The sequence below is a fragment of the Siniperca chuatsi genome, linkage group LG11 (assembly GCF_020085105.1).
Source record: "Siniperca chuatsi isolate FFG_IHB_CAS linkage group LG11, ASM2008510v1, whole genome shotgun sequence".
Taxonomy (NCBI): Eukaryota; Metazoa; Chordata; class Actinopteri; order Centrarchiformes; family Sinipercidae; genus Siniperca; species Siniperca chuatsi.
Window position 1 is genome coordinate 29,358,955 of NC_058052.1, and position 27,695 is coordinate 29,386,649.

General features: G+C 45.8%; 1 protein-coding gene across 4 annotated transcripts in view; it reads right to left on the reverse strand.

Moving 5' to 3' along the window:
- Nucleotides 1–2,148: 2,148 nt before the first annotated feature.
- LOC122884107 (synapse differentiation-inducing gene protein 1) overlaps nucleotides 2,149–27,695 on the reverse strand; it is a 31,816-nt gene continuing 6,269 nt past the window's right edge. For 3 of the 4 annotated variants that reach the window (XM_044213514.1, XM_044213513.1, XM_044213516.1), the window contains 4 exons: nucleotides 26,409–26,640; nucleotides 22,691–23,390; nucleotides 17,696–17,833; nucleotides 2,149–3,080 (listed from right to left, as the gene is read on the reverse strand). In XM_044213514.1, coding sequence (XP_044069449.1) covers nucleotides 2,922–3,080; nucleotides 17,696–17,833; nucleotides 22,691–23,281 — 888 coding nt within the window. In that variant the 5' untranslated portion in view covers nucleotides 23,282–23,390; nucleotides 26,409–26,640 and the 3' untranslated portion in view covers nucleotides 2,149–2,921. Of the gene's footprint in view, nucleotides 3,081–17,695; nucleotides 17,834–22,690; nucleotides 23,391–23,494; nucleotides 24,367–26,408; nucleotides 26,641–27,695 lie in introns of those variants that run through there. The other variant, XM_044213517.1, reaches the window with a different exon arrangement.

Here is a 27,695-nt window from a genome sequence, read left to right on the forward strand (position 1 = left end):
GTTCAGGTCTGAGAGTTCAGGTCTGAGTGTTCAGGTCTGAGAGTTCAGGTCTGTGAGTTCAGGTCTGAGTGTTCATGTCTGAGAGTTCAGGTCTGAGAGTTCAGGTCTGAGTGTTCAGGTCTGAGAGTTCAGGTCTGAGAGTTCAGGTCTGAGTGTTCAGGTCTGAGAGTTCAGGTCTGAGTGTTCAGGTCTGAGTGTTCAGGTCTGAGAGTTCAGGTCTGAGTGTTCAGGTCTGAGAGTTCAGGTCTGAGAGTTCAGGTCTGAGTGTTCAGGTCTGAGAGTTCAGGTCTGAGAGTTCAGGTCTGAGAGTTCAGGTCTGAGTGTTCAGGTCTGAGAGTTCAGGTCTGAGAGTTTCATGTCTGAGAGTTCAGGTCTGAGAGTTCAGGTCTGAGAGTTTCATGTCTGAGAGTTCAGGTCTGTGAGTTCAGGTCTGAGTGTTCATGTCTGAGAGTTTCAGGTCTGAGAGTTCAGGTCTGTGAGTTCAGGTCTGAGTGTTCATGTCTGAGAGTTCAGGTCTGAGTGTTCAGGTCTGAGAGTTCAGGTCTGAGAGTTCAGGTCTGAGTGTTCAGGTCTGTGAGTTCATGTCTGTGAGTTTCAGGTCTGAGAGTTCAGGTTTGTGAGTTCATGTCTGAGAGTTCAGGTCTGAGAGTTCAGGTCTGTGAGTTCAGGTCTGAGAACTCTCTGAGTACTCTTCCTCCCTTCAGCTCTCTGGAGAACGGAGATCTATTGGTTGGTCTGAAGGCAGAGAGAACCTGATTGGCTTGGATATTTTCGTCTGTTGCCTAACAGCAGAGTGAAGGTTAGCTTAGCATCAGGCCGATTTTGGGAAACGTGACCGGGGTCGGTGAGAGACGGGAGTTTAAACCGACGTCCTGTCAGAGCTCTGCCCTGTAAACATTAAGCCTCGGTCAGACCAGGATCAAACATCCCCCGATCACCTGACATCCTGTGGAGTTAGCGTTTGTTTTGATCACCCTGTAGTCCCAGGCGGGTGGGGTAGTTGGTTGCAGAGACATACTGCGGTGGATTTATTAAAGAGCTATTTGATCAGGGTCTGATGATCATGGTGGTGATTGTGATCAGTAATATCTGCAAATGCTTTTCTGTTTGGTTTCACAGCCCTGATGGATTCACACAACAGAAAATGATGAAAATGGTTTCAGAGACTGAAGGAGACGGATTATCTCTCTGCAGGTGGATTTACACGGAGATGAACTGAAGCTAACGTCTGTCCTGAAGGAAGGAAATCAGTCTAGAAACTGACGGATGATCGGGAACATGCAGGAAGTAAAAGTAAACAGGTATTTGTAGTGACTTTATGGTTCTTTTAAAACCAACAGGGGGAGTGATTTGCAGGTATTTTCTGGTCTGACTGTGACGCACATTGTTTGATCAGCTGTGTCTTTGTGTTAAAAACCTGCACAGAAACACGGAAAGTGGAGCAGAAAAAAACAAATCCACAGAGAGAAAGAAACAGAGTTCAGCAGTTTCTCTTTTCTCAGAGACGGAAAAGTCTCGACAGCTCGTCACAAACGATCTTCGTGTCCTGATACACCAACAGGAACCAGTCGGTCCGGTATCAGTGATCCGGTGATCCGGTGATCCGGTACGGCCGATCACTTTATCTCTTTGTGTTAAAGTTCATTTCCAGTGTGAATTCGTTTTTATGTCATCAGCCATATTGTCTTTCTGCCGTTGAATTCATGGGACTAAAGTTAAAGTCGGACTTGACCCTCTTTTAATTTATAACTTAAGGGAGACGCTGAAGCATGTGACTGTGAGGAAGAGGAGTTTGGGAACAGGTGCAGGACTCTGGATCTGAATATATGTGTGTTTATGCTGAAACACTGTGTAAGTCGCTCTTTAAGTTAACGCTTCTGTGTCCACTGAAAAATACGCTGACGGGACGGATACATCCGTCGCTGCTGATTGGTTAGAGCCTGCTGTCCGACTGTAAAGAGGACAGAAGCAACACGAACACAGACAATATTAACTTTTGGGTTTTTAAGAGCTGCAGAAATACAAACTCATATTGAAACACCAGTAATGTGTTTGTTAGTTAAAACACTTTCTGCTCCTGAAGGATCAAAGTAGCAGCAATGATTTTTAATTTAAAGTTTACATAATAACTGTTCGTGCAACTTAGTCTGCATCGTTTGGTACATTTTTATTGATATATGATTGTTTTGACATGTATATAAGTTTTTAACTTCTCATGAATATCATTTAAACAAAAAGAAATCAATGTTAAACAGATTTTTTGTTGTATATTTCTATTGAATTGTTTTGAAAGTTCTTGCTTTGCAACTCGTTTCTGAAGCCGTCTCGATCATCGTCTAAATTTTCAAGAAACAATCGAGAAGAAAATCACACAGTTCACCTAAAAAATGACCCGTCTCTCAAACTAATGTCACAAAACTTAAGAGACGATTACTCTGGATAGAGGAGATTATTTCAAGGCGTTTTTACAGTTGCACCTTTTTGTCTGGTACGAGGTCAAATTTTGATAAACGACATAAAAAGTTGTGAAATAGTTTGCCGGATTAACGTCAAATTCATGTAAAAATCAAAATGAAAGATAAATCACACTGGAACTGTCCTTTAAAACAAACTGTGATCCCACCAGAGACAGAAGAGCAAACTGATGGCGCTTCCCACAGCTCCTCACAGAGATCCTGGGATCTGATTGGTTTAAAGGTTTCAGGTTCCCGTCACCTGACAAACGGTCGACCCGTCCAGGTTGATTCAGACGAGTGAACGGACGCCGCCGGCGTCTGCAAACAGGAAGTCTTCCTCCAGCTCATCGCCGCAGGCCGACCTGATGAGGAAACGCCCACCTGAGAGCCGGACTCCAGGTGAAGATGAACATCCCAAACAAACTCCCGGTGTCTGATGGGTAATTTCCCTCCCTGACGACGGGGCTACCAGTGGTGGTTCTTGGAGAGGTAGGCGATGAGGGCCACGGCCACGCCGACATAGATACCTGTCCCAATGGTGATTGACAGCACGGCCAGGAAGAGAGCCCGCCTCGAACTGGAGCTCGCCAGGTGGAAGTCTCCTTTAGACACCGCCTTATTGGTCTGAGAGGAGGAAGGAGAGGGGGAGGAAAAGGTGGAGGTGGAAAAGGAAAGAAAGAAAGGAGGAGGAAGTTAGCTGCCACTGCACAGTAGAAACCAGACTGCGATGCTAGCAGCTAGCAGCTCTGTGAGGCTGGACTGATGCTGCAGGAAGACCTCCCTTTACTCCAAGATGGCTACTCCTGCTGAGCAGTTCATTAACTAGTGAAACCAGATACAAACAAACTGTTTCGCTCCCTTTAAATTCACTTATTTGCTTAAGTTGGTGTTTATATTAGATTTTATTTAGACGTAACTGAAGTGGCTTTGCAGCTATTTCGCTGACGGTTTGTTGAGTGATATCATCGCTGTCAGACATTCCCAACATCTCCGACTTGGAATTACAACTAAGACGCTGACGTGAAAGTTTTTATCCACTCTGCTGCTCGGAATTATGATCCAAACCACAGACTGTGTATAAAGATGGCCGCCGCGTCTCCACTTCCTGCCGCTGTACTAAATGAAGCCAAAATATCCCGAATACGGGAACTGCCATCTTGGCTGGTGACGCCATTTGGAGCTGGAGTCTGCGCAGTAGTGATTGGAGCCGCGGAATCGAGGTCCCGCCCACACACCCGACCGACCCAATCGCGAGCAGAGCTCAGCTGTCAATCAGGACGTGAAGCCCCGTTTTTATAGCATCAATAACTAATTAAAACCAAACTTAAATCAGCGTGAAGAGAACGACCTAAACTGACAGAAACCATCTTTGGGAAAAGTTTATTTGACGTACTTTGAGTTTTTAGTTTGGCTCGTGTCCCATCCGCTAACATGGAGGGGGCGGGGCTTCTGACCTGTACAGCAGCCCGCCAGCAGGGGGCGATCCAGATGTTCTGGCTTCACTGTTGGGGAGCTGACGTGTCGTCCAGCTTTATAAACAGTCTGTGGTCTAAACGATATGACACAAACGCAACATTTGGTACAGTGGTGCTTTGAGCTAAATGCTAACATTGGGATGCTACTATGCTAACAATGACAATGTTAACATGCCGATGTTTAGCAGGTATAATGTTTACTATGTTCACCATCGTAGTTTAGCGTGTTAGCACTGAGCCTCTGATTCTGTCGGCGCTCCTCCTGCTGTCTTGTTTTTCCCCCTGCAGGTTGAGATGGGCGGAGCCTGATGTCCAGGTCTAGGTTATTTAGGCTGGCTCGTCATTCTGTCTCTCTCTCTCACAACACATGCATAACCACCACTGACGTACAGACTGCAGATTGATTTATTATTTATGATTAAGCTATTTTTTAATTCAGAAAAGTCTGTAAGTGGACGTTTGAGTTGTGGTTATTTTGTCACACAGCAAGTGTAGACAGGTGTGATGAAGTGTGATCATCAGTGTCAACTGCAAACTGTCCTCTGTGTTACTGATCATTATCTTCTTTGTGTGTCTGTTGCCATGACGACTGCAGCTGGATGAAACTCCACAGTGATTTAGGAGGGTTAGGGTGTCACAGCCCGGCTCAAGGACTGCGACAAGGACAGTAATGTACTGAACAGTAAAGAACTAAACGCAAAACGCCATGCTGACGCCATGCCTGCCGTGGAGGAGAAGATCTCCCCAGCGGAGTCCCAGAGTGACTGCAGGATGAGGGAGGTATTTAAGGGCAGAGCGCACCTGGCCCAGGTGTAGCTCATGCTGCTGATGACCCTCCAACCAGCTCCTGCAAAACAGGAAACCACAAAAAACCACGAGGAAACAGAGACACTTTGCGCCCAGGTGGCGTCTCAAGGGTCTGAAGAAGCAGCAGATTCCTCCACTGAAGCAGCTTCTCTCTGCTTTCTGAAGGTCGATGATCAAACCAACAACTCGCTGCTCTGATAACAAAACGACTCAGAGGACCAGACACGATAACATCAGCCTGAAACCAGAAGGCCTTGTTCTGCGTACGTGGATAAACGAGTTATCCAGATTCTAATGTTGTTATGGTTCTTTGAAACTGGAACTGCAGCAGCAACACGTCCTTCAGCCCAAACCTGCAGAAGTGCAGCTTAGTGACAGTTAGGTGGATCATGACCAACACGTTTTACATCCTCTTAAATTAAGTCGTTTTCTGATACAAATGGCTGCTTTATTTATTATTATAATTAATTTAGGTTAACAGACAGAAACACAACAGAAGAAGAAACAAGATTATAAAGCAGAGGAAGAACATCAGATAGGACACATCCGTCTCTCTGCTCTTTAATCAGTTTTTAATAAAGCTGATCTGATCAGGAAGCAAAACAACCTCAGGGTGCTGCGAGGACCTGACGTACAATAAATATCTGTTAGTCATCTGTTTCTCTGCTGCTGGACAGAAACGCTGATCTCTTCTTAATACAACACTCGCATGCCAGCTTCAGTGTAGTTTGAAAGTTATTGGTTACTGTAATCATTCCTCATCTCCATACTGGAATTCACCAAGTTCATATCTTCCAAAGTTACAGACACAATTTGCATCAAAAATCACACTCCTCCTTCTCTGAGCCATTAACTCGGTAAAATCTGAACACACAGACATGAAACGCATCGTTATCTCTGATGTCCATCACAAATAAACGGCCATACATCCGGTTAGAAATAAAAACAAAAACTACACTCCTGCAGAACCTGCTGTTTCTAAGTTTCCTTCAGTCTCACAGTGATCCAGAGACAGCTGTCTGTCCGTCCACGGGTCCACTGCAGACAGGAGCTGCTGACTGCTGGTTCGGCTGCTCTGATGGGACAGTCTGACTGCATGGAAACAAATATAGGCTAATAAAAAACAGGGCTCCAGTTGTAGCCCACAGCTAACTCATTAGCTCTTCTCATTTCTCTATTTTGTGTCTCCTCATCTCCTCGCTCAGGGAACAGGGAACACAAGGGAAGAGGACCCAACGCAGACTAGGAGCCAGAGCAGGTGCAGATCAATAATTTATTAAAGAAAAGGGTAGTCAGGCAGGCAGTGGTCGAAAACAGGAAGGCAGTCCAACAAAGGCAAAAAGGGGGGTAAGCAATAATCCAAAATACTCAAAAGCGAGGTCCAAGAGAAACAGAAAATCCAACACACTGGGAAACAAAGACTGGGACGCTTGGCAAATAGGCAATGACGAACTGACACAGAACAAAGGAAGCAAACAGACTTAAATACACTCAGGTGAGGGGAGACAACGAGACACAGGTGAAATTAATCAGGGCAGAGCAAACAATCAAAACTACCGAGAAAAGCAAACAAAGACAGAAAGTAGAACTACCAGACACGAGCATTTCAAAATAAAACAGGAAATAATTACACTACAAGCCTCAAACCACAGCATAGTGAACCCTACTGTATACTGTATATTGTCTTTTATAATATAGCATGGTGCTGTAATTGCATAGGTGGGTAATGAAAATACAATATATAATACGTATCTTTTCAAGTTATTGCTTACTTCTTTGCTGCCATAAATTAAGCTAAACTTTTTAAAAGTAAATTTTTACTTTAGCGTATCTCAAAGTTTACTTAAACTTTAAAAACCACCAACAAACTTGCACCAAACACCTTTTTAAAAAATGTCATCAACTCAAAGCAAAGATTTAAGTAGTAGTGCGTAACACCAGCGAGCAGCCAGTTTTCTACTTTAAACAACTTTTGGTAAGATTGTTGCATTCAGAGTTTGTGATAAAATCAGCAACAGAGATGGTTGTTAATGTCCAGTGATAATTGAAAACTACATTGTAATACTACAGTGGCTGTTGGATTTACATAGGAAAAAAAGCAGAAAATCCAATGAGATCAGACGCTCTTTTGTGATTGGCGGGTGGTGTGTTCAAAGTTGCTGGTTAACATGAACGCTGAGTTGAAGCAGGAGAACTGACGTTCCTCTGTGTGCTGACAGTAAATAACTCTCAGATGATCTTTCTAACAGAGCTCGCTCAGTGTGAGTCTCTTAATGAACTGAATTAACTGTGTAAACATGATTAACAAGCTTGTTGGCAGGAAATGGAGCGCTGTAATCACCGCTTTACTTTAATTAAGATTTATTTAACTTTTAGACCATTCAGACGTCACACTGCTGATATCAGCCAACCAGAGCCAGTGGGGGGCGGGGCCTCCTGTGACTGGTCCACACAAGGACAATGAGGCACTCCCACACTTCCTGATGAATAAAGAACAACGTCCTTGTAGGTCTGAGCGGAGTGTGTGTTGCCAGAGAGTTACGTAAAGAGCTCAGAGTGTGTGTGTGTGTGTGTGTGTGTGTGTGTGTGTGTGTGTGTTGGGGCTGCGCTCTAAAGCACCCAATCAGATTATCCACACTGGCTTAACAAAAACAGATTGTTTCAGTGTCCTGACAGTAAAGCATATTGGCAGTAAAGCATCCTGAGAGTAAAGTATGTTGACAGTAAAGTATGTTGACAGTAAAGCGTCCTGACAGTAAAGTATGTTGACAGTAAAGCGTCCTGACAGTAAAGTATGTTGACAGTAAAGCATATTGGCAGTAAAGTATGTTGGCAGTAAAGCGTCATGACAGTAAAGCGTCCTGACTGTAAAGTATGTTGACAGTAAAGTATGTTGACAGTAAAGTATGTTGACAGTAAAGTATGTTGGCAGTAAAGTATGTTGGCAGTAAAGCGTCCTGATTGTAAAGTATGTTGGCAGTAAAGTATGTTGACAGTAAAGTGTCCTGACAGTAAAGTATGTTGGCAGTAAAGTATGTTGACAGTAAAGTATGTTGACAGTAAAGTATGTTGGCAGTAAAGCGTCCTGAGAGTAAAGTATGTTGACAGTAAAGTATGTTGGCAGTAAAGTATGTTGACAGTAAAGCGTCCTGACAGTAAAGTATGTTGACAGTAAAGTATGTTGGCAGTAAATTATGTTGACAGTAAAGTATGTTGACAGTAAAGTATGTTGACAGTAAAGTATGTTGGCAGTAAAGTATGTTGACAGTAAAGCGTCCTGACAGTAAAGTATGTTGACAGTAAAGCGTCCTGACAGTAAAGTATGTTGGCAGTAAAGTATGTTGACAGTAAAGTATGTTGGCAGTAAAGTATGTTGACAGTAAAGTATGTTGGCAGTAAAGTATGTTGGCAGTAAAGCGTCCTGAGAGTAAAGTATGTTGACAGTAAAGTATGTTGACAGTAAAGTATGTTGGCAGTAAAGTATGTTGACAGTAAAGTATGTTGACAGTAAAGTATGTTGGCAGTAAAGTATGTTGGCAGTAAAGCGTCCTGACAGTAAAGTATGTTGACAGTAAAGCGTCCTGACAGTAAAGTATGTTGACAGTAAATGATGTTGACAGTAAAGTATGTTGACAGTAAAGTATGTTGGCAGTAAAGTATGTTGACAGTAAAGCGTCCTGACAGTAAAGTATGTTGACAGTAAAGTATGTTGACAGTAAAAAGTATGTTGACAGTAAAGTATGTTGAGTAAAGTATGTTGACAGTAAAGTATGTTGACAGTAAAGCGTCCCTGACAGTAAAGTATGTTGGCAGTAAAGTATGTTGACAGTAAAGTATGTTGACAGTAAAGTATGTTGACAGTAAAGTATGTTGACAGTAAAGTATGTTGACAGTAAAGTATGTTGACAGTAAAGTATGTTGACAGTAAAGTATGTTGACAGTAAAGTATGTTGACAGTAAAGTGTCCTGACAGTAAAGTATGTTGACAGTAAAGTATGTTGACAGTAAAGCGTCCTGACAGTAAAGCGTCCTGACAGTAAAGTATGTTGACAGTAAAGTATGTTGACAGTAAAGTATGTTGGCAGTAAAGTATGTTGGCAGTAAAGTATGTTGACAGTAAAGTATGTTGGCAGTAAAGTATGTTGACAGTAAAGCGTCCTGACAGTAAAGTATGTTGACAGTAAAGTATGTTGACAGTAAAGTATGTTGGCAGTAAAGTATGTTGACAGTAAAGCGTCCTGACAGTAAAGTATGTTGGCAGTAAAGTATGTTGACAGTAAAGTATGTTGGCAGTAAAGTATGTTGACAGTAAAGTATGTTGACAGTAAAGCGTCCTGACAGTAAAGTATGTTGACAGTAAAGTATGTTGGCAGTAAAGTATGTTGGCAGTAAAGCGTCCTGAGAGTAAAGTATGTTGACAGTAAATTATGTTGACAGTAAAGTATGTTGACAGTAAAGTATGTTGGCAGTAAAGTATGTTGACAGTAAAGTATGTTGGCAGTAAAGTATGTTGGCAGTAAAGTATGTTGACAGTAAAGTATGTTGGCAGTAAAGTATGTTGACAGTAAAGTATGTTGACAGTAAAGTATGTTGACAGTAAAGTATGTTGACAGTAAAGTGTCCTGACAGTAAAGTATGTTGGCAGTAAAGTATGTTGACAGTAAAGCGTCCTGACAGTAAAGCGTCCTGACAGTAAAGTATGTTGACAGTAAAGTATGTTGACAGTAAAGTATGTTGGCAGTAAAGTATGTTGGCAGTAAAGTATGTTGACAGTAAAGCGTCCTGACAGTAAAGTATGTTGACAGTAAAGTATGTTGGCAGTAAAGTATGTTGGCAGTAAAGTATGTTGACAGTAAAGTATGTTGACAGTAAAGCGTCCTGACAGTAAAGTATGTTGGCAGTAAAGTATGTTGACAGTAAAGTATGTTGGCAGTAAAGTATGTTGACAGTAAAGCGTCCTGACAGTAAAGTATGTTGACAGTAAAGCGTCCTGACAGTAAAGTATGTTGGCAGTAAAGTATGTTGGCAGTAAAGCGTCCTGACAGTAAAGTATGTTGACAGTAAATTATGTTGACAGTAAAGTATGTTGACAGTAAAGTATGTTGACAGTAAAGCGTCCTGACAGTAAAGTATGTTGACAGTAAAGTATGTTGGCAGTAAAGTATGTTGGCAGTAAAGTATGTTGACAGTAAAGTATGTTGACAGTAAAGTATGTTGACAGTAAAGTATGTTGGCAGTAAAGTATGTTGACAGTAAAGTATGTTGGCAGTAAAGTATGTTGGCAGTAAAGTATGTTGACAGTAAAGCGTCCTGACTGTAAAGTATGTTGACAGTAAAGTATGTTGACAGTAAAGCGTCCTGACAGTAAAGTATGTTGACAGTAAAGCGTCCTGACTGTAAAGTATGTTGACAGTAAAGTATGTTGACAGTAAAGTATGTTGACAGTAAAGCATTCTGACAGTAAAGTATGTTGGCAGTAAAGTATGTTGACAGTAAAGTATGTTGACAGTAAAGTATGTTGACAGTAAAGTATGTTGGCAGTAAAGTATGTTGACAGTAAACTGTACCAGTGACAGACTGAATTTGACAACCATGTTTTTTTTGTTTGTGGTGAACTATTCCTTTAACATGACTCACCCCCTCTCTGGTTTTATCAAACTCTCCCTCCTCCTCCTCCTCCTCCTCCTCCTCCTCCTCCTACCCCTGCTGCTGCTGGTGCTGCAGAGCTTTATGTTGTTCAGTGATGGATTTCAGTGTGGAAAGCGTTGCCACGGCAACCAGCCCTGTTTCATTCGGAGCTGTAGGTGTGGAGTTGCCATGGAAATCGCATCTACAAAACATGCAGGAGATCAGCTACCACCACACAACAGTGAGACGACTGTTGATTAAAAACCTCTCAGCCTGCTTTTTCCTTTTCACCGAGTCTTCACACACAATACAAAAGCCAATTTGAAAACATTTTTTTAAAGATTATTGTTTGGGCATTTTTTGCCTTTATTTGACATTAACAGCTGAAGATATACACAGGAAAGATGGGAGTGAGAGAGGGGATGACATGCAGCAAAGGGCACTCATTTAAAACATTTTTAGACTTCATGCTATCCAAACAACACAAAAAGTTGTCTAAACTAAAAAATCTAAACTAAAAAAGAATTGATAATTAAACAGTTGAATGCTTTTGCATTATATTTATTTATTCAATTGTCTTTTAAATATTTTAAAAAGTGTAAAACGTTATTTGTACGTAATCTGGATTTAGTGAAGCCAAAACCAAATAACTGTCGTTATCAAAACTGTCACTGATTAATTGTGTTAATTGACCAATCAATTAATAAGCCAGTTGTTTCAAAAATACCTACATTTGAAACTAGAGTTAATTCATTATTCTCTCATTGAAATCTACACTAACTCAGCAAAATGCTCTGAAATACCAGCAGACAGGCAGACAGACAGGCAGACAGGCAGACAGACAGTCAGACAGACAGACAGGCAGACAGACAGACAGACACACAGACAGACAGGCAGACAGACAGACAGACAGTCAGACAGACTCCAGACAGACAGGCTGACTGACAGATCAGACAGACAGATAGACAGACAGGCAGTACAGACAGACAGTGTGGCTGACTGCAGATCAGCAGCTTCGTATTAATGTTCCAAACACAGAAATGTTCCAAACACAGAAAAAGAAGAAGAAGAAACTGCAGAAAATCTGCCATCTGAACACACATATACAGATACACACACACACACACACACACACACACACACACACACACACACACACACACACACACAACATCAGCTGTTACACACTACATCAGCTGTTACACACACACACACACACACTGCATCAGCTGTTACACACACATACACACACACACTACATCAGCTGTTACACACACACACACACTACATCAGCTGTTACACACACATCAGCTGTTACACACACACATACACACACACACACACACACACACATCAGCTGTTACACACACACATGCACACACACACACACACATCAGCTGTTACACACACACATACACACACACACACACACACACACATCAGCTGTTACATACACACACACACACACACACACACACACACACTACATCAGCTGTTACACACACATCAGCTGTTACACACTACATCAGCTGTTACACACACACACACACACACACACACACACACACACACACACACATACACACACACTGCATCAGCTGTTACACACACACACACACACACACACACACACACACACACACACACATCAGCACACACACACACACACACACATCAGCTGTTACACACACACACACACACACACACACACATCACACACACACACACACATGATACACACTGCATCAGCTGTTACACACACACACACACACACACATCAGCTGTTACACACTACATCAGCTGTTACACACACATCAGCTGTTACACACACACACACACACACTATCAGCTGTTACACACTATATCAGCTGTTACACACTACATCAGCTGATACACACATCAGCTGATACACACACATCAGCTGTTACACACTACATCAGCTGATACACACACATCAGCTGATACACACTACATCAGCTGTTACACACACACACACACACATCAGCTGTTACACACTACATCAGCTGTTACACACACATCAGCTGATACACACACATCAGCTGTTACACACACACACACACACACACTACATCAGCTGTTACACACACACACACACACACACACACACATCAGCTGTTACACACTATATCAGCTGTTACACACACATCAGCTGATACACACACACACACACACACACACACTACATCAGCTGTTACACACATCAGCTGTTACACACATCAGCACACACACACACTACATCAGCTGTTACACACATCAGCTGTTACACACTATATCAGCTGTTACACACATCAGCTGTTACACACTACATCAGCTGTTACACACAAATCAGCTGTTACACACACACACACACACACACACACACACACTACATCAGCTGTTACACACATCAGCTGTTACACACACACACACACACAATCAGCTGTTACACACTATATCAGCTGTTACACAGTATATCAGCTGATACACACACATATGCTGATACACACACATCAGCTGTTACACACTACATCAGCTGTTACACACTGCATCAGCTGTTACACACACATCAGCTGATACACACCATACTGTACATCACCTCACTCTGTATTGTAACACACTGCTGAACTGCTGGTGACAAAGAACTATTCAACTGCTGTTACTGCTTCGACTTCTGGTACAACTACTGGCAATTTACTAAAACTATTACTAGCATTAGTGCTGCTGCTACTGCTGCTACTGATGCTACTGCTGCTGATGCTGCTGATGCTACTGATGCTGCTGCTACTGATGCTACTGCTGCTACTGATGCTACTGATGCTGCTGCTGCTGCTGCTGCTGCTGCTGCTGATGCCACTGCCATGCTGCTGCTGCTGATGCTGCCGCTGCTGCTGCTGCTGCTGATGCTGCTGCTGCTGATGCTGCTGCTGCTGCTGCTGCTGATGCTGCTGATGCTGCTGATGCTGCTGATGCTGCTGCTGCTGCTGCTGATGCTACCGCTGCTGATGCTGCCGCTGATGCTGCTGCTGCTGCTGATGCTGCTGATGCTGCTGATGCTGCTGATGCTGATGCTGCTGCTGCTGATGCCGCTGATGCCGCTGATGCTGCTGATGCCACTGATGCTGCTGATGCTGCTGCCGCTGATGCTGCTGCTGATGCTGCTGCTGCTGCTGCTGATGCTGCTGATGCTGCTGATGCTGCTGATGCTACTGATGCTACTGATGCTGCTGCTGATGCTGCTGATGCTGCTGATGCTACTGATGCTACTGATGCTGCTGATGCTGCTGATGCTGCTGATGCTGCTGATGCTGCTGATGCTGCTGATGCTGCTGATGCTGCTGATGCTGCTGCTGATGCTACTGATGCTACTGATGCTGCTGATGCTGCTGATGCTACTGATGCTGCTGATGCTGCTGCTGCTGCCGCTGATGCTGCTGCTGATGCTGCTGATGCTGCCGATGCTGCTGATGCTGCTGCTGCTGCTGATGCTGCTGATGCTGCTGATGCTGCTGCTGCTGCTGCTGATGCTGCTGATGCTGCTGATGCTGCTGATGCTGCTGATGCTGCTGATGCTGCTGATGCTGCTGATGCTGCTGATGCTGCTGATGCTACTGATGCTGCTGATGCTGCTGATGCTACTGATGCTACTGATGCTGATGCTGCTGATGCTGCTGATGCTACTGATGCTACTGATGCTGCTGATGCTGCTGATGCTACTGATGCTACTGATGATGCTGATGCTGCTGATGCTGCTGATGCCGCTGCTGCCTGATGCTGCTGATGCTGCTGATGATGCCACTGATGCCTGCCGCTGATGCCGCTGATGCTGCTGATGCTGCTGATGCTGCTGCTGATGCTGCTGCTGCTGCCACTGATGCTGCTGATGCTGCTGATGCTGATGCCTGCTGATGCTGCTGATGCCACTGATGCCACTGATGCTGCTGATGCTGCTGATGCTGCTGATGCTGCTGATGCTGCTGATGCTGCTGATGCTGCTGCTGCTGATGCTGCTGCCACTGATGCTGATGCTGCTGATGCTGCTGATGCTGCTGCTGCCATGCTGCTGATGCTGCTGATGCCGCTGATGCTGCTGATGCTGCTGATGCTGCGCTGATGCTGATGCCGCTGATGCTGCTGATGCTGCACTGCTGATGCTGCTGCTGATGCTGATGCCGCTGCTGCTGATGCTGCTGCCATGCTGCTGCTGCTGCTGCTGATGCTGCTGCCACTGATGCTGCTGATGCTGCTGATGCTGCTGATGCTGATGCTGATGCTGCACCGCTGCTGCTGCGCCGCTGCTGATGCTGCTGCTGCTGCCACTGCTGATGCCTGATGCTGCTGCCCACTGATGCCACTGATGCCGCTGCTGCTGCTGATGCCGCTGATGCTGATGCTGCTGATGCTGCTGATGCTACTGATGCCACTGCTGCTGCTGACTGATGCCACTGATGCTGCTGATGCTGCTGATGCCACCGATGCCGCCGATGCTGCTGATGCCACTGATGCCACTGATGCTGATGCTGCTGATGCTGCTGACTGCTGCTGCTGATGCTGCTGACTGCGCTGCTGCTGCTGCTGATGCTGCTGCCACTGATGCTGCTGCTGCTGATGCTACTGATGCCGCTACTGATGCTACTGATGCTGCTGATGCTGCTGATGCTGATGCTGCTGATGCTGCTGATGCTACTGATGCTACTGCTGCTGCTGATGCTACTGATGCTACTGATGCTGCTGCTGCTACTGATGCTACTGATGCTACTGATGCTGCTGATGCTACTGATGCTGCTGCTAATCTCGTCCGAGTGCTGTGAGTGTTACTGCTACTGCTCTGCAGTTGATTCTGCTACTGCTACCGGTGATGTACTCATACCTTTGCTGCTGCAGGTACTGGTACTGCTGCTTCTACTACTACTACGATACAACTTAAACAGTGTGAAAAGAAAAACACGAACTCAGTAATTTCTCCCATCATAGACAGTCAACTCCCAAATCTCTAATATCTGAGCATCCCTGAATGCACCAACTGAGACCACAGCCCTCTCCAGCAGGTAATACACCTGTCGACCTAACTTCAGTGGCAGCAGGGAAATAATAAGTCCCTCTAACTAAGAACAAGTCATTAAAACTAACTAGACCTCATTAGAATTGAGTAGAGCTCTCTGTCCCAGCCTCTGTCAGGTCAGCTCAGGTGTGTCAGCTCAGGTGTGACAGGTGTGACAGGCGTGTCAGGCGTGTCAGGTGTGACAGGTGTGTCAGGCGTGTCAGGTGTGACAGGTGTGTCAGGCGTGTCAGGTGTGACAGGTGTGACAGGTGTGACAGGTGTGACACAGGTGTGTCAGGTGTGACAGGTGTGTCAGGTGTGACAGGTGTGACAGGTGTGTCAGGTGTGACAGGTGTGACAGGTGTGTCAGGCGTGTGAGGTGTGACAGGTGTGTCAGGTGTGACAGGCGTGACAGGTTTGTCAGGTGTGACAGGTGTGACAGGTTTGTCAGGTGTGACAGGTGTGTCAGGTGTGACAGGCGTGACAGGCGTGTCAGGCGTGACAGGCGTGTCAGGCGTGTCAGGTGTGACAGGCGTGTCAGGTGTGTCAGGCGTGACAGGTGTGTCAGGGTGTCAGGCGTACAGGCGTGTCAGGCGTGTCAGGTGTGTCAGGTGTGACAGGTTTGTCAGGGTGTCAGGCGTGTCAGGTGTGTCAGGCGTGACAGGTGTGTCAGGTGTGTCAGGTGTGTCAGGCGTGACAGGTGTGTCAGGGTGTCAGGCGTGTCAGGTGTGTCAGGCGTGACAGGTGTGTCAGGTGTGACAGGCGTGACAGGCGTGACAGGCGTGTCAGGCGTGACAGGCTTGTCAGGTGTGTCAGGTGTGTCAGGCGTGACAGGTGTGTCAGGGTGTCAGGCGTAACAGGCGTGTCAGGTGTGTCAGGTGTGACAGGTGTGACAGGTTTGTCAGGCGTGTCAGGTGTGTCAGGTGTGTCAGGTGTGACAGGCGTGACAGGTGTGTCAGGGTGTCAGGCGTGTCAGGTGTGTCAGGTGTGACAGGTGTGACAGGTTTGTCAGGCGTGTCAGGTGTGTCAGGTGTGTCAGGTGTGACAGGCGTGACAGGTGTGTCAGGGTGTCAGGTTTGTCAGGCGTGTCAGGTGTGTCAGGTGTGTCAGGTGTGTCAGGCGTGACAGGTGTGTCAGGGTGTCAGGCGTGTCAGGTGTGTCAGGCGTGACAGGTTTGTCAGGCGTGTCAGGCGTGTCAGGTGTGTCAGGCGTGACAGGTGTGTCAGGGTGTCAGGCGTAACAGGTGTGTCAGGCGTGACAGGTGTGTCAGGGTGTCAGGCGTGTCAGGTGTGTCAGGCGTGACAGGTGTGTCATGGTGTCAGGCGTGTCAGGTGTGTCAGGCGTGACAGGTGTGTCAAGTGTGTCAGGTGTGACAGGCGTGACAGGCGTGACAGGTGTGTCAGGTGTGACAGGCGTGTCAGGCGTGACAGGTTTGTCAGGTGTGTCAGGTGTGACAGGTGTGTCAGGTGTGTCAGGCGTGTCAGGGTGTCAGGCGTAACAGGCGTGTCAGGTGTGTCAGGGTGTCAGGCGTGTCAGGTGTGTCAGGTGTGTCAGGCGTGTCAGGCGCGTGACAGGTGTGTCAGGTGTGACAGGTGTGTCAGGTGTGACAGGTGTGACAGGTGTGTCAGGCGTGACAGGGGTGACAGGTGTGTCAGGCGTGTGAGGTGTGACAGGTGTGTCAGGTGTGACAGGCGTGACAGGTTTGTCAGGTGTGACAGGTGTGTCAGGTGTGACAGGCGTGACAGGCGTGTCAGGCGTGACAGGCGTGTCAGGCGTGTCAGGTGTGACAGGCGTGTCAGGTGTGTCAGGCGTGACAGGTGTGTCAGGGTGTCAGGCGTACAGGCGTGTCAGGCGTGTCAGGTGTGTCAGGTGTGACAGGTTTGTCAGGGTGTCAGGCGTGTCAGGTGTGTCAGGCGTGACAGGTGTGTCAGGTGTGTCAGGTGTGTCAGGCGTGACAGGTGTGTCAGGTGTGTCAGGGTGTCAGGCGTAACAGGCGTGTCAGGTGTGTCAGGGTGTCAGGTGTGTCAGGTGTGTCAGGCGTGTCAGGCGTGTCAGGTGTGTCAGGTGTGTCAGGCGTGTCAGGCGTGACAGGTGTGTCAGGTGTGTCAGGCGTAACAGGCGTGTCAGGTGTGTCAGGTGTGTCAGGCGTGTCAGGCGTGACAGGCGTGTCAGGTGTGTCAGGTGTGTCAGGCGTGTCAGGCGTGACAGGTGTGTCAGGTGTGTCAGGCGTGACAGGTGTGTCAGGTGTGACAGGCGTGTCAGGTGTGTCAGGTGTGTGAGCACGTTCTCACCTCGTGCGACAGGTAGAAGGCGGCGATGCCGAGCGGCCAGAAGCAGCAGAGCATGGAGAAGACACTGAGGCCCAGGTGATCTCTGGGAGGCATCAGTAGGAAGGTATCCTCGCTCTCTGATTCGCTGGAGTAATCACTCTGATGAAACACACACACAGGTGGGTGGGACCACGCAGTCTGCAGACTAACACAGAGCACCGTCCTTATCTATCTGTCTGATTGATGTTCGACTCTCGTCTCTTTTTAGGAGAATATCATATTTACACATTGTCAGGTAGGTTTTCTGTATTTCTGGCTTTATTTTAATTGTTAATGCTCAAATAATACATTAATTAATAAATAAATAATTACACAAGAGATACAGGAGTTTGGTGATTTTTTCAGCCCTGAGTCGTGTCTGCAGGTCTTTCTTTCAGGTTGTGCATGGCCTCAGAGGCTTTCACCAATCAGAGGGCGATTGGGCAGCCTGTATGTAGCCTGAGAGGCAGAATTAAGTATTGAGTACTGCTGGTTAAGCTTTCGGCTGTGAGCAGAAGAAGCATACTGTAAAGATTAGTATATAGTACATGTACATACTTTGTACAGGCAATATGTAGTATGAAAGTGGGGCACTGCATTGCTTTAAAAGCTCAAAGTGATAAACGGACATGCTACCAGCGCTCTGGACGTCAGTTTGCACATCACAGTGGATCAAGAAACACAAAATGGCAACATTGTTTTTACCATCTTATACACAGCATTATATACATCACATATTTATACACGTCCATCACAATGAAAACATGTCGGACAGCTCTTCTCCAGTACACCGTGCTGTATTCACCTCACATCTCGCCTTCATCAGGTTGTTTCCGCCCACTGATCAATCAGAAATAGAAACACATTGGGTTTGGTATTTTGGTATTTTAAAGCATGGCGTCCGAGGAGGTTGTGCAACATGTTTTAATTTCGATGTTCTCGTACAGGGGTTCACCGATTTAGCCAATTCAGGGAGCCAGCATGTGATGAAAATGCACACATAAAACAAAACGCTTCCACATTAAGCAGCCGAGTTGTCCTCCGAAATCGCTAACTTTAGCTAACAGCACTAGCGTTGATGACGTCATTCCTGCAACACTGGCTGCCGTGCAATCAGTGGCTTTCTACAAGTTGTCATTCCTAACCTGACAGACTGTTGTTGGGGCGCAGTGTGACGCAGTAGCCGAGGAACGCATTAGGCTTTTCACACTGCACTTAGCCCCGGGCCAATGGAGCTGTTAGCTGTTAGCTGTTAGCCCCTGGCACATTCTAACCCCGACTTTAGCCCCGGGCTTACTGGCCCTGCTCCGGAGCAGGGTTAGCCCCGGGTTTATCCCGTTAGCAGTAACAAAGTAATATAACGTGTTACGTAATAGGATTTTGGCAATATTATTACATTTACTATGTCAAGTAGCACGTTACCGCTGAGGTTGGGCAACTGGCTGAGCTCATCGCTGGTTGTTTTATTTGGGGGGGCGATTTTTGTCCTTTCATTTTTGCTTTTAATGGTTTGCCTCCGGAGAAAGAGCGACAGCAGCGACAGACTCTCGTGCAGCGAGCTAAGAAGCACAAAGAGGCCGGAATATTTATCTAACTCGTGGATTAAGGATTTATTTCGACCAAACCAGAGTTGGTGATTGTTGGAACAGCGGACAGACTAACTCTGTCGAGTCTGAATGAAGTGAAATTAAGGGTTTATTGTTTTGTTTTTTTAAGAATTCATGCACACCGCGCCACTTCAGCCAGTGCGCTTTTGTTTATTTAAATAGGTCTTGGCTATTTAATTGTTCTCTATCATCATTATTGATTTTAATCCAAAGTGGTAACCATGTGACTGCATGAATGGGCCACTGGATCTGACACGAACTGCAATAAACCTCTGTGCTCTGATGACCCGCTATGAAACATTACGTCTTCCATTTTATTATGCCTAGTCGTATTTCTGCGGCATTACAGGCAGTAATATTGTAAAGTAACGTATTACTTTCAAATGAAAGTAACTAGTAGTATGTAATATATTACATTTTGAAAGTAACTTGCCCAACACTGCTAGTATGCAAGTAAAAGCAGGTTTGCACACTCCTTCAGTAATCCCTCTCTCTGGAATTAGAGGGACGCAGCAGATTAAAGCTGGACTTTACGGAGACAAAATCACAGCATTTCCAGCTAATCGTCTCTAAAGCGATTGGCTGTTAGGCGGCCAAATGTGTCGTTTAGAGAGCTGCAGCTCGCTAATCTCGTTCTGCTGGAAACTCAGTGACTCACAGCCGGGATGGAGGGACGGCAGGACGCTCAATTAGATGGATTATGAAATATGCTTCCTCTGAAAAAACCTCACAGACAAACACGATGTCAGGACGATGAAAACGTCACTAAATGCAATAAAAACTCCTCCACAACATGTAAATCAGTGTGGAGTCGGTTCTCACAGGACGGCGGCGCTGCAAACACGTGATGACCTTATAGACCATGATGCATTGCTGCAGGTTAAACTGCCCAACAGGATATAAAGCAGTTAAAATGAGCTCAGCCTGAAACATCTGCAGCAGTAAAATGCAACACACACATGAATGCAGCAGGAATATGAATCCAGAAACATCAGATATAATAAAACACTGACAGGAAGCGTTTTACTGCACAGGGACGACTCTCACTGAACACTTTAACTTCAGCTGATTATACTTCATACTTTAAGTAACTTTAATACTTCATACTTTAAGTAACTTTAGCTGATTATACTTCATACTTTAAGTAACTTCAGCTGATTATACTTCATACTTTAAGTAACTTTAATACTTCATACTTTAAGTAACTTTAGCTGATTATACTTCATACTTTAAGTAACTTTTGCTGATTATACTTCATACTTTAAGTAACTTTAATACTTCATACTTTAAGTAACTTTAGCTGATTATACTTCATACTTTAAGTAACTTTTGCTGATTATACTTCATACTTTAAGTAACTTTAATACTTCATACTTTAAGTAACTTTAGCTGATTATACTTCATACTTTAAGTAACTTTAATACTTCATACTTTAAGTAACTTTAGCTGATTATACTTCATACTTTAAGTAACTTTAATACTTCATACTTTAAGTAACTTTAGCTGATTATACTTCATACTTTAAGTAACTTTTGCTGATTATACTTCATACTTTAAGTAACTTCAGCTGATTATACTTCATACTTTAAGTAACTTTAATACTTCATACTTTAAGTAACTTTAGCTGATTATACTTCATACTTTAAGTAACTTCAGCTGATTATACTTCATACTTTAAGTAACTTTAATACTTCATACTTTAAGTAACTTTAGCTGATTATACTTCATACTTTAAGTAACTTTTGCTGATTATACTTCATACTTTAAGTAACTTTAATACTTTATACTTTAAGTAACTTTAGCTGATTATACTTCATACTTTAAGTAACTTTAATACTTCATACTTTAAGTAACTAATACTTCATACTTTAAGTAACTTTTGCTGATTATACTTCATACTTTAAGTAACTTTAATACTTCATACTTTAAGTAACTTTAGCTGATTATACTTCATACTTTAAGTAACTTTACTTCATACTTTAAGTAACTTTAGCTGATTATACTTCATACTTTAAGTAACTTTAATACTTCATACTTTAAGTAACTTTAGCTGATTATACTTCATACTTTAAGTAACTTTAATACTTCATACTTTAAGTAACTTTAGCTGATTATACTTCATACTTTAAGTAACTTTTGCTGATTATACTTCATACTTTAAGTAACTTTAATACTTCATACTTTAAGTAACTTTAGCTGATTATACTTCATACTTTTACTGCAGTAAAGCATCTGAGTACTTCTTCACCACAGAAGTCAGTGCACTTTTTACACAACCGGTTCAGCTCTCAGCCGATTCACTGAGCTTCTTCTGAAAAATATTATTTATTTTTTCAATGAAAACAAGACAAAAACTAAATTAAAAGTAACCAAATTTATGATAAAGTCTTTTACAATTTTTAAAAAATTAAAAAACGAAACGATAAAGTGACTGTCTGTCCTCCTCCTCCTCTCTAAAGTCTTAGTTTGACGAAGTTAGCAGACGCGTGAGCAACGGACTTCACGTGACAACATCCACAACCCGTTTTGATTCTTTTGATCGCTGGACGCTTACGGAATATAAATAATCGAGAAATGGACACATAATCGGACTTTATGACGCTTCAAAGGTAACGTTAGGGAGTCACCACCTTGTTTCGTCTCTCTTGTTCGCCAGGCCGGTAAATCTGAATGAATTATACTTTGGTGCTCTTTCAGTAAAATGAACCGAACGACTGAACTGTGGAGAACCGAACTGATCTAACGATGTGTCACGTTAGCGTGTCCATAAAAGGTTAAGCATTTCTATTTGTATGTGTGTTTGAAGTAGCTCAAGTGGGCGACCCGCTGGGCTTTAAGAGGTTTTAAACATCCAAAGAACTTCTATAAAAACCAGACCCGGCCTCTAATTGAGACCTGCGTTTATTCGACAAAGTATGTAGCCACACGACCAGTGAAAGGACTCTGTGTTTAATTGGGGCTCAGCTTTTAATTTAAGTTTTACGGTACTAACAAGAGTTAGCATTAGCTAGCGTAGCCATTCAAACTGCGGCTGCTAATCTTTTGATAAGACGTCGCCTTGGAGTTTTAACTGGGGCTTCAGTGAGTCACTGCCGCTTCTCTGGTATCAGGTTAAAACACTCCAGCTCCCAGTAAACCTTTTGTTTGTACCGGTTCTTACGGCAACTTAACCGCACCAAACGTTCCGGTTTTCCTCGAAGCCACAGTGGTCCAGAGAGTTGCTGTGTTAGCTAGCCAATGACCGGAAGTCTCGCACAAAAAAGCATCAACTGGCTGTGTCCGTATTTCCGTTGAAAATAAGGTGAATATCTGCTCTCGTCACAACGAAACGTAATAATATTAATATCAATAAATAAAACAAACTCTTCACCTCGAGCTCCTGGAACTCGTCGTCATCGTCGATGTCGTACGACAGCGTGTGAATCTTTGCGTCCTCTCCGGAAAAGTCCAGAAACTTCCCATCAGCAAACAGCAGCGCCTCCTTTGTGGAGGAGGAGGAGGAGGCAGCAGCCGAGGAGGAGGCGTCAGGACCGAGGCCCTCGATGAAGGTGGTCTCACAGCAGTCGCCTCCCCCTGCCTCCCCCCACGCCCGCAGGACGCTCTCTGGGCAGAGGAGGAGGCCGGGGGTCGGCCTGAGGCGGGGGTCCGACACCGCCTGGTGGGGGAGGAGAGCGCTGGGGTTCAGGAGCTGAGGAGGACCCCCACCTCCTCCTCCACTGCTCCTCTCCTGCTGAGGGGGGGCGTTCACCACCACATGACCCTGATACTGAGGAGCTGAGTACAACAACAGCAGCGCCTCCCGAGGCTCCGCCCCCAGCCTGTGGGTGTTGATGAGGCCATTTTGTCTGCAGGCGTCTGCTCCTCCTCCTCCTGCTCCTCCTCCTCCTCTCGGCGAGGCTCTCCCTAGTTTGGAGGAGGTTTTAGCCTCCTCTCCTGGGCTCTCCTCCTCTCCTCCCTCCATCCCTCCTCGTCGCTCCGCTGGTCGCTCCTCCTCCTCCTCCTCCTCCTCCTCAGAGGTGTCTCTCAGAGGGGTCAGAGGTCAGGGGTCAGGCATCGCAGGCTGAACTCTCCTGAGAAACAGAAGCAGAAAACAGTAAGACAGAGAAAAGGAGCAACAGCTCCTCCTCACAGATGTGCTCCTCTGAGCCGGACTCCCGTCGCCGCCGACGTTTACCTGCATGAATGTGACTGGGTGTTACGAATCAGCTGATGCATCAACAAGCCGATGATACCGAGACAGCCGACGCTTCATTATTGGACACGTTAACGTGTCGACCTGATGGTGGCGCTAGATGGAAAGTCAGAGGATCAGCAGAGTTATTACAGTTCATCCTGAGGGGAGCATGAACGATGAAGCACGTTTCATCGCAGTCCAGCAGCTGCTGATGTTTCAGTCCGGACCGACAGACACTAACGTCCCTCGAGCCGCACGGATAAAAGTGATTTAATAATAATAATATTAATGCCTCAGTATGAATGTGTGCGTCTGGACGCAGCAGCGTCTTCTTCTCGGAGCGCTCATCCGTTTCTCTGCAGCCGCCTTCGCGTGACTTTAAAAGACCATTTTGGTGTTTTTATCATGCTGCAGAACCTGCCTGAGAATCCTGCTGTTTCTAAGTTTCCTTCAGTCTCACAGTGATCCAGAGACAGCTGTCTGTCCGTCCACGGGTCCACTGCAGACAGGAGCTGCTGACTGCTGGTTCGGCAAACATCCTGTTTACTTTCTGTTCCTGCTGTTCATTTCCACATCTCCACCGGTTCGTAGGCTGATTTCTTTCCCTCCAGGCAGTGCAAGTAACTTTATTTGCCATTTGCGCAGGAACAGAGCACACTGGAGTCTTTCACGTTTCAGTCAAAAAACAAGAACAAAGAAGTGGGGGGGGGGGTGAAACACCTCTGGGTCACAGCAGAGATGGTGGTGCGTTCAGGGACACTGAACAGAACCTGGAAGGAACAGCTTTGTTTATGAAAAGCATCATGTGAGTTTGGTTATTTCTGGCATTAGAAGGTTTCTGTTCTGCAGCAAATCTCAGATGTCAGAGTGTCCTTGAACGCACACACACACACACACAGACACACACACACACACACACACACAGACACACACACACACACACACACACACACACACAGACACACACGCACACACACACAGACACACACACACACACACACACACACACACACACACACACACACACACACACACACACACACACACACACACACACACACACACACACACACACACACACACACACACACACACACACACACACACACACACACACACACACACACACACACACACACACACACACACACACACACACACACACACACACACACACACACACACACACACACACACACACACACACACACACACACACACAGACACACACACACACACACACACACACACATGTTCACTGAAGCGTCTGATTGGAGGCAGGATGCTGCTCAGCAGGTGAATTATCTCCCACATAAACGTCATGTATGTGTGTGTGTGTCTCTGTGTGTGTGTGTGTGTGTGTGTGTGTGTGTGTGTGTGTGTGTGTGTGTGTGTGTGTGTGTGTCTGTGTGTGTGTCTGTTTCTAGTGTGTGTGTGTCTCTGTGTGTGTGTGTGTGTGTGTGTGTGTGTGTGTGTGTGTGTGTGTGTGTGTGTGTGTGTGTGTGTGTGTGTGTGTGTGTGTGTTGGTTCAGGCTGTGAGGCTGAAGGTCAGACTGTCGTTCATGGGCTCATTAAAACAGATCCAGGGTCAGTTCAGCTGTACGTCTGCTGCCTTTCAGTTTAAACACATGAACAACCTGCGTGTCGGTGGACGTGGGACAGGAAGGACCGGTTCCGAGGACCGACGTGGGACAGGAAGGACCGGTTCCGAGGACCGACGTGGGACAGGAAGGACCGGTTCCGAGGACCGTCTAACAGGTTTTACATCAGCTGTTGGGGTCAGATGATCGGCTGATAGAGCTGCTGGACTCGGATTCAAACAGCAGAACAAATGAAATCAGCCGAGCAGAACCGTTCCTGACGGACGTGTGAAGGGAGGAGGCGGAGCTCAAACAGGAAGTGTTTCCAGACAAATGAAGCTCATTAATGAAATATTCCTTTTCAGTTTCTCTTCTGTTCCAGAGGAGAGACTCGTTCTGGGTTGACGATGTTTTTGAATAATAAATATGTATAAAATGTCTGACAGCGTCGTTACGCTTCGCTGTCGATGGATTGAAGAAAAGAGTTGTGACAGGCCTGCCTTCTTCTTCTGCTGCTGCCACTGACTGTAACACACGAAGAAGAAGAGCAGGTTTCACCACGACCGGTTCCAGATCAGAAAACACAAAACGGATCCCAGCAGCAAGACGTCGGAAAGGTTTATTTCAACACAATGTGAAATAAAGCGTCTCGTCCACATCTGTCGCAGATGTTTCCTGTTCCCTGGAAAGTTACGGCTTTTATAAAATCCCCCCTTTCTTCTTCCCAGGAGAGGAAACGCAGCTCAGCGACTGTTTCAGGTTCCTAAAACTGGCGTTTCTGGAGGACTTTTACTGTGAAGGAGCAGGAGGAGTTTTATTGTGAAAGCGCACAGGAAGGAGCTGGAGCACTGACCTTTCGTCAGTGATAGGTGCTGAAGGGTGAAAGTTCCTCCACAAATAACAACAGACACAAATAACTGATCCTCACCAGCCCTGTGCTGTGCAGTCAGTTATATGTGACTGTTATTTAATAAAGACATTCATCATATTTCTAAATTATAGTAACTGTTAAAACGACCTTCTGTTCATATTCATCTGGATAAAATAATCCATGCACATTAATAATAAAGCTGAGCTTCAAAGCTGCCTGGAAATCTCCCCAACACACACACACACACACACACAAACACACACACACACACACACACACGTGCACGCGCGCAGACACGCGCGCAGATATCTACAGCCCCTGTATATAAATGTGCAGATATCAAATCTCGTCCAGCTCTGCTGTGAACCTGGATGCCGACACTGCCATCGCCTCTGACGTCATGCTAAACATCGTGCGATCACGAGAGGACAAAACACACACACGCACGCGCGCACGTACTCACCTATCAAGGTGAGACACGAGACCCTGCATCCATCCAATCAGTCAATACATCCAGGCTTCACACCGACCCTTCCTCTGTCCTCCAGGCGCCCTCCGTGCGCTCTGAGCGGCGTACAGAAGCCGAGAGTCCCGGTGTGGTGGTCCGGTGCGCCGAGAAAGAAAGAGCCGAGAGAGAAGAGAGGCAGGCGGGCGGGCGGGCAGGCAGGTGTCCGTCTGGTCGGAGGATGATTCTCCTGCAGAGAACAGATGAAGAGGAGGAGGAGGAGGAGAGAGAGAGAGGAGGGAGAGAGAGAGAGAGGAGAGAGATGAAGAGGAGGAGGAGAGAGAGAGAGGGAGGGAGAGAGAGAGAGAGAGGGAGAGAGGGGAGGGAGAGATGAAGAGGAGGAGGAGGAGAGAGAGAGAGAGGGGAGGGAGAGAGAGGGAGGAGAGAGATGAAGAGGAGGAGGAGGAGGAGAGAGAGAGAGAGAGAGAGAGAGAGAGGGAGAGAGAGAGAGAGAGAGAGAGAGAGAGAGAGAGAGAGAGAGGAGAGAGAGAGAGGGAGAGAGATGAGAGGAGAGGAGGAGAGAGAGAGAGAGGAGGGAGAGAGAGAGAGGGAGGGAGAGAGATGAAGAGGAGGAGGAGGAGGAGAGAGAGAGAGAGAGAGAGAGAGAGAGAGAGAGAGAGAGAGAGAGAGAGAGAGAGAGAGGGAGGAGGAGAGAGAGAGGGAGAGAGATGAAGAGGAGGAGAGAGAGAGAGAGAGAGGAGAGAGATGAAGAGGAGGAGGAGACAGACAGAAAGAGACAGACAGACAGACAGAGACAGAGACACAGACAGACAGTGAGATAGACAGGGAGAGACAGAGAGGGAGACAGACAGAGAGAGACAGACAGACAGACAGAGACAGAGAGACAGAGAGAGACAGACAGAGTGAGAGAGAGACAGAGAGAGAGACAGAGAGAGAGAGACAGACAGGGAGAGAGGGAGGGAGAGAGAGAGAGACAGAGAGAGACAGAGACAGAGAGACAGACAGACAGAGAGACAGAGACAGACAGACAGAGAGACAGAGAGAGACAGACACAGAGAGACAGACAGAGAGACAGAGACAGACAGACAGAGAGAGACAGACAGAGTGAGAGACAGACAGGGAGAGAGGGAGGGAGAGAGAGAGAGACAGAGACAGACAGAGACAGAGAGACAGAGACAGACAGACAGAGAGACAGAGACAGACAGACAGAGAGAGACAGACAGAGAGAGACAGACACAGAGAGACAGACAGAGACAGAGACACAGAGAGACAGACAGACAGAGA